This window comes from Streptopelia decaocto (genome assembly GCF_964273445.1).
Source record: "Streptopelia decaocto genome assembly, chromosome: 23".
Taxonomy (NCBI): domain Eukaryota; kingdom Metazoa; phylum Chordata; class Aves; order Columbiformes; family Columbidae; genus Streptopelia; species Streptopelia decaocto.
The window spans coordinates 2,423,853-2,433,881 of NC_138678.1; the positions used below are offsets into that span (position 1 = coordinate 2,423,853).

The 10,029-nt window shown below is 64.6% G+C and overlaps 1 protein-coding gene across 2 annotated transcripts in view; it reads left to right on the forward strand.

Moving 5' to 3' along the window:
- The window catches only part of ADGRB2 (adhesion G protein-coupled receptor B2), a 94,786-nt gene extending 87,334 nt beyond the window's left edge, over nucleotides 1-7,452 (forward strand). For both annotated transcript variants that reach the window (XM_082071385.1, XM_082071386.1), the window contains 15 exons: nucleotides 355-481; nucleotides 981-1,084; nucleotides 1,327-1,429; nucleotides 1,689-1,839; nucleotides 2,094-2,163; nucleotides 2,291-2,357; nucleotides 2,475-2,560; nucleotides 4,050-4,221; nucleotides 4,294-4,389; nucleotides 4,572-4,611; nucleotides 4,745-5,400; nucleotides 5,996-6,031; nucleotides 6,356-6,460; nucleotides 6,591-6,644; nucleotides 6,824-7,452. In XM_082071385.1, the coding sequence (XP_081927511.1) occupies nucleotides 355-481; nucleotides 981-1,084; nucleotides 1,327-1,429; nucleotides 1,689-1,839; nucleotides 2,094-2,163; nucleotides 2,291-2,357; nucleotides 2,475-2,560; nucleotides 4,050-4,221; nucleotides 4,294-4,389; nucleotides 4,572-4,611; nucleotides 4,745-5,400; nucleotides 5,996-6,031; nucleotides 6,356-6,460; nucleotides 6,591-6,644; nucleotides 6,824-7,018 (2,062 nt within the window). In that variant the 3' untranslated portion in view covers nucleotides 7,019-7,452. The remainder of the gene's footprint in view (nucleotides 1-354; nucleotides 482-980; nucleotides 1,085-1,326; nucleotides 1,430-1,688; nucleotides 1,840-2,093; nucleotides 2,164-2,290; nucleotides 2,358-2,474; nucleotides 2,561-4,049; nucleotides 4,222-4,293; nucleotides 4,390-4,571; nucleotides 4,612-4,744; nucleotides 5,401-5,995; nucleotides 6,032-6,355; nucleotides 6,461-6,590; nucleotides 6,645-6,823) is intronic.
- The last annotated feature ends 2,577 nt before the right edge of the window (nucleotides 7,453-10,029 follow it).

Genomic DNA, 10,029 nt, shown 5'->3' on the forward strand with positions numbered 1-10,029 from the left:
GCTGCATGAGCCATGGCTCGTACTGGGGGGGGCCCTGGACTGCTCCTGCCTGCTCCATCCCCCCCACCCCTCCTCTCCCAAACCTGATCCCCTCCTGCTGTGGTTTGCCCCCCTAAACCTGTGTGGGATGATTAAAAATCAAACCTCCTTGTTTCACTGCTCCCCAGGGGGATCAGCACCGGGCCGGGACGGCTTCACCCCCCCCCGCAACAGCCAGGGGGATTAACCTGTCCCCTGGCAGTGTCCCCCCATCCACCTCCCCCAGGCAGGGGCCAGCGAAGGGTTAACTGGGGAGAGGCGCGAGGGGCTGCGTGTGCGTTTGATCATTTCCAATTGCTCTGTCTCATTAATCAGGGACGCTGGCTTGGGAAACTGGGACACGGAGAGCTGCCAAACCCTGGAGACCCTCCCTGCGCACACCAAATGCCAGTGCCGCCAGCTCGCCACCTTCGCCGTCCTCGCCCAGCTGCCCAGGGACCTGGTAGGGGACAGGGACAGGGACAGGGATGTACCCGCAGGGGACACGGGCCATGGATGGGGGGCGAGCCCCAGGCTGCCGAGGTGGGGGTCCCGGGGAAGGATGAGAATGCCTGCAGGCACCTCAACAAGGTTGGGGGGGCACTGGGGGGTGAGGGGGTGTCTCCCAGCACCCAAGGGAACCCCCTGCACCCCCTGGCACGGCAGGGTTGGGTTTGGGTGGGCAGGGGGCTGTGGGGGTCGATAGGGCTCGATGTGGGGCATTGCTGTGTGCAAGGAGGGGAGGGGGTGGCCCTAGGCATGCCCCCCATTGCTATTCCACCCGCGTCCCCTGTTGGCATGGAGATGGGCACGGGTCCCCGGGAAGGCGCCTTGGCTGAGCCACCGACCCCCTCCGGTGCCCAGGGGTCCCCAACCGGGGGGTGGAGGGGCCCAGCAGGGGGCTGGCAGGGAGCAGCCATGGGGGGGTCGGGGCTCAACCGCTTCCCCCTGCTCCCCACCAGGCCATGGACCCCTCGGGCACCCCCTCAGTGCCGCTGATGATCGGCTGCGCCGTCTCCTGCATGGCCCTGCTGACCCTGCTGGTGATCTACGCTGCCTTCTGGAGGTGACATGGGGACCTGGGGGGCACCTGGGGTGCCAGATCATATGGGGAGGGGGCAGCAAAGGCTCAGCATCAATGGGATTAAATGCAACACGTTGGGAGGGGAATAAGCCTGGTGGGAGAGATGTCTGGACTGTCCCACACTGCCCATGGCCAGCCGTGAGTGGGGGACATGGGGCAGGGACATGGGGCAGGAACGTGGGGCAGGCTGGCGCCTTGCCCCTATGCAGCTCCTGCCCACGCAGGTTCATCAAGTCGGAGCGCTCCATCATCCTGCTCAACTTCTGCGTCTCCATCCTGGCCTCCAACATCCTCATCCTTGTGGGCCAGTCCCAGATGCTCAGCAAGGTGGGTGCCACCACCCTGTCCCCCCTCGCAAGGTCCCCAGGTGGGGTCTGAGCCCTCTATTCCCAGCCGGTCACCTCAACCCTGCTGGCTCCCAGCAGCAGATTGGATTTGGATTAATTCAATCTCAGGATTAAATCCTTTGCGCCGGTGGCTTTGACACAAACCTCGCTTGGACGTGAGAGTTTAACCACCGCGGTGCCAGGTCCATGGCCCTGGTGGTGCCGCGAAGCGTCCCCCTGACGTGCCCGTGTCCCCGCAGGGCGTGTGCACCATGACAGCCGCCTTCCTCCACTTCTTCTTCCTCTCGTCCTTCTGCTGGGTGCTGACGGAGGCCTGGCAGTCCTACCTGGCAGTGATCGGCCGGATCCGGACACGCCTGGTCAGGAAGCGTTTCCTCTGCTTGGGATGGGGTAAGAGCCCGGGATGGGGTTGGGGGGAGGCACCGTGCGCCCCTCCCTGCGACCCCCTGGGGTTGTCAGAAGGGGAAACTGAGGCACAATGGAGGAAAGCAGACCCAGGTGGTTTCATCTGACCAGACGGGCCGTGGGGAGCTGCCACAAGGGCCCCATTCCTGTCCCCATCCATGGGGCTGGCACAGGGGTGATGCTGGGAGGGGACAGCGATGTCACCCCCCTGCAGCTCTAGCCTTGTCTCACCTCTCCAGGGTTGCCAGCACTTGTGGTCGCCGTCTCCGTCGGCTTCACACGGACCAAAGGCTACGGGACAGCGAGCTAGTACGTGGGGACAGGGGGACACAGGGCTGGGCACAGGGACCACTCCAGGCTGGCAGTGCCAGGAGCAGGGGATGGGGACAGGGGTGTCCCCTCTCCATCAGCCCCTGAGACACCGTGGTCCCCGCAGCTGCTGGCTCTCGCTGGAGGGGGGTTTGCTCTACGCCTTCGTGGGACCTGCTGCTGTCATCGTGCTGGTGAGCTGTCCCCAAAGCCTTGGACCCCAAAACCCACCCCGGCGCATGGCAGCTCCCCCCGGCCCCGGCTCGGGGGGTCCGTGCCCGACCCTGACTACGGCACCCCTCTCACCCAAGGTGAACATGCTGGTCGGCATCATCGTGTTCAACAAGCTCATGTCCCGTGACGGCATTTCAGATAAGTCCAAAAAGCAGCGAGCTGGGTAAGTGCCCTGCGCCCTGCGGGTGGTCTTTGAGCACCCTGCCATGGCGGGGGCTCAGCCGGGAGCGGGCTGAGGCCGGGGCAAACTTCATCTCACCGGTGGGCAGCCCAGGGCAACCACAGCTCCTTGGCAGAGGCTGCTGGAGGAGCAGTAGCTGGGGGGAGCCTGGGGAAGGGGGAGCTGCACGCTGCAGACCCCCGCTAAGAGGGCTGAGCCCTGTCCCCCCGTCCCGCTGCCGCTTGGCCACCCCGCTCGTCATTAACAACTGCTGCTGCCCTCGACTAACCCGGCTCTCTCTCTCTTTCTCTCTTCCATCTCCCATTTGCTTTTTGCCTGTGTCCATCTGTCTGTCCATCCATCCATCCATCCATCCATCCATCCATCCCTCCGACCCCTGCTCCATCTCCGCCATCCCGCTCTCCCATGGCCTCGCTCCCCCCGCGTGGCCCGGTCCTGGCCGCGGGGCGCCGGGGGGTGGTGGGCATGTAGCTCCAAGCCCCCCCCCTGCGGCAACCTGCTGCTGAAATGCACCAAGTGCGGCGTGGTGTCCAGCGCGGCCATGACCTCCGCCACCGCCAGCAGTGCCATGTTAGTGCCCGCCACGCGCCCGCTGCGCCCCCGAGCACAGCCTGGCACCCCGGGGAGCAGGGGGTGGGCGCTGGGTGGCACCCCGGGGTGGCGGGCCGGGCTGCGGGTTGGGGGTCCCGTGGGCAGGGCGAAGGCTGTGTGCTCAGGGTGGCCCCGGGCGCGGGGTGCGCGTGTCCCAGCACGGCCATCACGTCTGCATGGCATGGCTTCCAGCAGGTCACCTCATCGCCGGGGTGCGGGGGGGCTCAGCTCCTCTTCCCTGGGGCATGGGGGGCTCCGCGCCATAGGGCACAGGCCAGGCCTGGCCTCGGGGGTGTCCCCAAGGACCCTCTTCCCTGCACATGAGCCCCCACGGGTGCTGGCTGGGACATATCCAGAGGGCTGTGACCGCTGTCACCCTGCGCAGCCCGGGTTCCTGCTCGCAGGGGTTTAGTTACAATAGGAGCAGCCCCAAAATTCACTGCAAAACAAGGAAAAAAATCCCCTTTCTGCTCTTCTTGCGGCTGTGGGAGGGTGATGGTGGCCCCGTGTGCCCCCAGCACGCTCACTGCCTGTGCGGGGACAGGGACACGCGTGGCTGGGCTGGCTCTGCGGTGCCAATGGCTCAGCCTGGGTGGGGGGAAAGGAGCCCGTGGGCCCCTCACCCTAATGCAGCCAGTGCCCTGAGCACCCAGCCGGTGCCCTGAGCACCCAGCCAGTGCTGACCTGGGGACACTGAGGAGGAGGGGACAGCAGGGGCCACGGGGCGCTGGGGCTCGGGTCTGTGCACGCGCGGTCACCCCCGGCCATGCGTGCGGGTTGGGGGGCGATGCTCGGGGGCTGTGGCAGGCTGGGGGGCAATGCCTGGGGGGCTGCGTGGGGGCACAGCAGGCTCACCCCGGCCCCTCTCTCCCCGCCCCAGGGCATCGCTGTGGAGCTCCTGCGTGGTTCTGCCTCTGCTGGCGCTGACCTGGATGTCGGCCGTGCTCGCCATGACCGACCGGCGCTCCATCCTCTTCCAGGTCCTCTTCGCCGTCTTCAACTCCGTCCAGGGCTTCGTCATCATCACCGTGCACGGGTTCCTGCGCCGAGAGGTGGGGTGACCCCGGAGGGGTGCCATGGGGGGGACCTTGGCCGCGGGGCCGTGACCGGCTCTGTCCCCGCAGGTCCAGGACGTGGTGAAGTGTCAGATGGGGGGGTGCAGGAGCGAGGAGAATGAAAACTCGCCTGACTCCTGCAAGAACGGGCAGGTCCAGATCCTGGTGAGTGCGGCAGAGCTGGCACGGGCGGTCTGGGGGTGGCTGCTCCCCTCATCTGGGGCAGGGTCCCCCTTCCAAACCTCTCTGCTCCCTGTGCTGGCCAAGATGCATTCATTTCCCTGTCTCTCTCCCTCTCTTTCTCTCCTCTCTCTCTCTCTCTCTCCCCTCTTTCTGTATTTTTATAGACAGATTTTGAAAAGGACGTTGACCTGGCGTGTCAGACAGGTGAGGTCTGGGGACAGGGATGTCCCAGTGCCATGTCTGGGAGGGACAGGCAGCGTGTGCTGGGTCTGTCCAGCCTCCCTGTCCTCCCACAGGACCCCCAGGACCAGCTCTGACCCCCCCTCCCTGCCCACAGTGCTGTTCAAGGAGGTGAACACCTGCAACCCCGCCACCATCACCGGCACCTTGTCCCGCATCTCCTTGGACGGAGATGAAGACCCCAAACTCAACACCACCTCGGAGGGTGGCCTGGGCTTCTCCAGCCTGCCAGGGAACATCCCACCCCCCAGCATCCTGGTCCAGGTCCCCAAGATGACGCCCAACGTGGTGGCGGGTCTGAGTGAGCTGGGTGAGCCACCAGTGCAGCACCTGGAGACGCCGGGTCCCGTCTACTTGTGCACAGAGAGCAGCCTGCGGCCCCTGGAGTACGGCTGGCTGCGGGGCCCCCCCGAGCCCCCCCGGGAGAGCGACTACATGGTGCTGCCTCGCCGGACCGGCAGCCTCAAGCCCTTTTCGCGGGAGGAGAGCGCCCACGTTCCCAGCACTGAGGAGGGGGTGCCCGGCGGGACGGGGCGCCCGGCGGCTGAGGGGGACGCGTACCCCAGCTTCGTTGCGGTGGACCACGTCAATGTGAACTTGAACCAGCCCTACGGGACGGTGAAGGCTCCCTACGGTCTGCAGTTCAAGCAGCACCCCACTGTGCGGCAGATCCTGGCCTCGGAGCTGTCGGAGCGCAGCCGCACCATGCCCCGCACCGTCCCCGGCTCCGCCATGAAAGTGGGGTCCCTGGAGGTGAGCGAGGGGCTGTGCCTGGGGACATGCAAAGGGGAGGGAGATCATAGAATCACAGGATGGTTTGGGTTGAAGAGACCTTCAAATGTCCCCCAGTGCCCCCCTGCCATGGGCAGGGACATCGTCACCAGCTCAGGTTGCCCAGACCCCCTCCAGCCTGGCCTGGGATGTCTCCAGGGATGGTTCATCCACCACCTCTCTGGCCAACCTGGGCCAGGCTCTCACCACCCTTAGGGCCAACAATTTCTTCCTCGTGTCTGGCCTGAATCTCCCCTTCTTTAGTTTAAAACCATCACCCCTTATCTCAGATGTGGGGGAGGGAGTTGTGGAAGTGTGCACAAGCGTGTGTGCACGTGCAGGGTTGCATGAGCTGCCCCTGTGCTGGCTGTTCCCACCTTTCCTTGGGGCTACCTTCACCTCTGTCCCCAAGCTTGGCCAGGACCCCCATGTCCCAAACCAAGCTCTGCCCCCCACAAGTTGCATGGCACGGGGCTGGCATGAGCTTCCCTCCTGCCCTGCTCTCCCCATGTCCCGGACCTACAAAGACCTTTCCCTTTTCTTCTCCATCTCCTCCCCCTGCTCCGGGTCCTGCCAGAGGAAGAGGTTGCGATATTCTGATCTGGACTTCGAGGTAAGTCCCGCCATGGCAGTGGGTGTCATGGCAGTGAGTGTCACCGGTGTCCACCGTGGGGTTGGGTGCCATCTGGGGACTCAACCACCTTCTCCCCGGTTCCCTCTGGCTCTGCCAACAGCTGAGCTGGGAGGAGTTTTATAACAACCAGGCAATAAAGAGCGTTGGCTCTTGATTAAGGCGAGAGTGTTGTGGTGGGCACTGACGCTTGCTGGGGTGTCAGGAGGAGGCAGGGGGACAGGGATGGGGGGGACAGGGATGTGGGGGTGTTTGGAGGGGTGCGGGGCTGTGCTGGGGACCACAGGCTCTGCCCTCGCCCTGCAGAAGGTGATGCACACGCGGAAGCGTCACTCGGAGCTCTACCACGAGCTCAACCAGAAGTTTCACACGTTGGACCGGTACCGAGCCCCGGCTGCTGGCTCCTCCAAGGTGAGGTTCTGGGGGTCCCATCCTGCCCCAATCTGCTGCCCAACACCCTGCAACCTCCCCTGGGACATCCTGGGGAGATGGAGCATCGCCAGAAGGGTGCGGGGGCTGAGCGCTGGGGCTTTTTCCACAGCGAGAAAAGCGGTGGAGCGTCTCGTCGGGCGGCGGGGAGAAGAGCACGGCCACCGTAAGTGCCTCAGCATCCCTGGGGACTGATCCATCCCATCCCATCCCGGGTGGGGCCGGAGGGTTCCAGACCCCTCTAGAACTGGGAGGAGGTGGGTGGCTCCGCCCTGGGGGTGGCTGCTGGTGGGATGGAGCCATGTGTCACCACACACCGTAGCCACTTGTCCCCTCTCCCCGCAGGACGCAGCCAGCCCCGAGGAGCAGCGGCCGCAGGCGCCGGCCGCGCCGCCCAAGCCGTGGAGCACGTTCAAGGCGATGACACTGGGGGCCCTGCCCAGCGCCCAGCGGGACCGGCTGGAGCTGCACCGTGCCGACTGGGAAGGCCCCTGCGCCGGGCTGGACACGGCCGATGGTGACTTCCAGACGGAGGTGTGACCCCCCCGCCCGCCACCGCCGTCGCCCTGGGCAGGACGAGCCACCACGCTGGGTCTGCTCCGTCCCCCTCGGTGGCCCAGGGGGGTCCCTGTCCGGCCGGAGCTGTCCCCACGGGAGGGACCGCAGCCGCCTCCCGCCCGTCCTCGCGCGGTTTCTCCTCCCTGCCACCCTCCGGACACGGGTGCGGAGGGGACACGTGTAACCCCCCCACGCTCACCCACCGATCACGCCTGCACCCCCCGGGGCAGGACCGGCCATCCAGGCTGTCGGATTTTCGTTCTTTTCTACCGGGATGTTTTCTTCACGCCGTGCACCGTGTGCACGCGAGCGGCCGCCCCCCCCGGGACCGGGCTGCCCTCGCCCCCCCCAGGGCCCCATGGCCGCCCCCTCCCAGCCCTCCCCACCATCCCCACCCCACGGGGCAGGTGCTGTCGTTGTTGGAAATAAAAGTTCACTCTCTGTGGTGCCGTGGGGCCGCGGCCGCCGCTTCGTGCTTGGTGTCGGGGCTCTGGCCAGGGAGGGGGGTGGTTGTCACCCAGTGGGGACCCCCAGCCTGTCTGGTTCCCCCAGACCCCAACCCGGCAGGATCCTGCTGACCAGGGCTGAGCCCGCACCCACGCGCTGCCTCGCAAATGAGCGTCTTATCGCGGGAGCCAAGAGCGGTAAATTACATGGTAATTAATCTATGAGCAAATTAGTAACTTTGGAGGCAATTACCATGCGATCTGCAAGGGCATGGTGGCGCGGGGCGCCTCGCGCTGCCGGAGCATCCCCGGCGTCGGCACAGCCGGGATGCGGGTGTGCTGCCCAGGGCACCGATGCGGCTGCTTCCGGGGGGCAGGGGCCAGTACCGTCCCCTCCCCGGGGATGCTCACCCGCTGCCTCATCCCGGCTGCTAATTTTGCTAATGATAGTTTGCCATGCACTGGGGTCCCTCTGCCCCACGCTTTGGGGTACACGGGGCCAGCTCTTCTCCCTTCCCAGCCAGATACAGCCGTGAGAGGCAGCGTCAGGGTTTCCTGGGGCATCTGTTGGCAATTAGCAGCTTTTATTACTCATGGAGACGCCATATGCGGTGAGGGAATGGAGCCCGGGCGGGAGGCGCAGGCTTGTCCCGACAAGGGGGGATGGGGGGCCAGCCCCCCCAATCCTGTGGGTCCAGGCAGTGCCTGGGGTTGCGGGGGGGTCTGAGCAGATTGGAGAGCTCTGGAGCCATTTTCCGTCTGCAGCTTCCATCTGAGCCAAGCCAGCCCCCTCTCCCATGCCAAAAATATTCGTTTTGGGGGGCGGAAATGATGGAGAAACGGCTCTGAGGCTGCGCGGCCCAGGGAGGTGCAGGGGGACGGCGGGCTTCGCTTCTCCCTTCGCACAGAATTCCCTCCAAAAGAGGCAAAAACTGCTGGTTTAATGCCACGGAAACAAACGGGCCCTGTCAAGCTGGAAAGAATCCCCGCGGGCTCTTTCCTTCCCAGCAAACGCTGGAATTGGGTTGGGGGGGGTTGTGCCCAAATTGGTGCAGAAATAAATGCTGAACTGCCCAAATCCTCGCCACAGGAATTCCCTCCTGCGTGTTGCGTGGGTCAGCAACCTACGAGCCAGCGGGGTCCGGCCGGCGTCACCCCAACCCTCACCCCCCAGCAGTGGGGCCTGTGGGGGGGCCGTGCCGGCAGCACCGGGGAGCCCCGCGGTAACGCAACCGCTGCCGCATGACGCTCGGGCTTGGAGGAGGGTTGTCTCCAGCCCAAAAATTGCCGGGCTCTGCTCCGGCTCGTGTTTCTTGGCAGCCGATGCAGCTGTTTCTTGGAAGAGCAGCTTGTCTCCGCTTTTTCCGTGCTGGGTCGGTGGGCAGGGGCCGCAGGATCCTGTTTTCCATCCCCCAGCTCGGCGGCGCTCCAGGGGCTGCCGGCACGGGCTGGAGATAGACTGTTCACCCTTAGTGTTGGGGGGCAGGATCTGGAGACACCGACCCTGTGCCCTGGCACAGCAAGGGGAAGCGGGAACCCAGGTTTCCACTCCATGACCATCCTGGGGACAGTGGGGTCCCTTTGTGCCACTGGACTGGGGACAACCTACCCAGGGGAGCTCCCTGGCAAATGAGGGAAACTGAGGCACGGGAAGAGCAGCAGGAGGCATAGGTGCAACGCCCCAAAGCAATTCACAGTTGAATTTGCGGGCCTTGGGAGCTGTTGGCTGTGCTGGTGTAAGCAAGAGATCTGGCTTGAGAGGGATGAGGCTGCCCCTCCTCCCTGCTCTGCTGTGGGGTGAGTTGTGGGGCCCGGCTGGGCTGTGGGGCTGGGCTGTGGGGCTGTTCTGGTGCTGGGGGCAAGGGCAGATGTCCCCCGCCCCAGGTCCCCAAACCCACGAGATGCACAAACCCCACTCGGGGTTTGTTGCTGCTGGGAGGCCACAAACGAGCAACAGCTCGGTGTGAATAATCGCCCAACAGGAATTATAAAAGTTTTGTTATATTTTGTACCCACTTGCTTTAATTACCCTTAATTACCATAGTAGGCAACTCGCAGGAGAATCGAGCGCTCTGTCACCGCATGTCGGGGGCTGTCTGCCGAATAAATGGCAGAGTCGAGCTGCTCTTCAAAAGCAGCATCGCTTGGTTTGCCCGCGACAGCTTATTTGCTGTGGGCTGAATAAACATCAGTTGTTAATTAGAGCGCGTTTATTGAGATGCATGCGTCCCTAACACACATTTGTAAAGCTTCAGTGTAAATAGATTCATCACAATTTGGGAAGAAAGCGGTTGAGCAGGGACCCGATGGTGACTTGCAGCACTGGGCATCCCTCGGAGAAGGGACACAGGGATGGGGACACAGGGACACCCGTGGCTGTTTGGCCTCTCCCAGACTCAAACTTGCGCTGTGGGCCGGTGCTGTGTGGGTGGAGGAGCATCCCTGGAGGGACACGCTGGTCCCCACAGCAACAGCCATTCTGGCTGGCGATGCCACCACCGGTGCCAGCACCTGGGTCCCCTCTGGTCCCTGGGCAGAGGAAAAGCA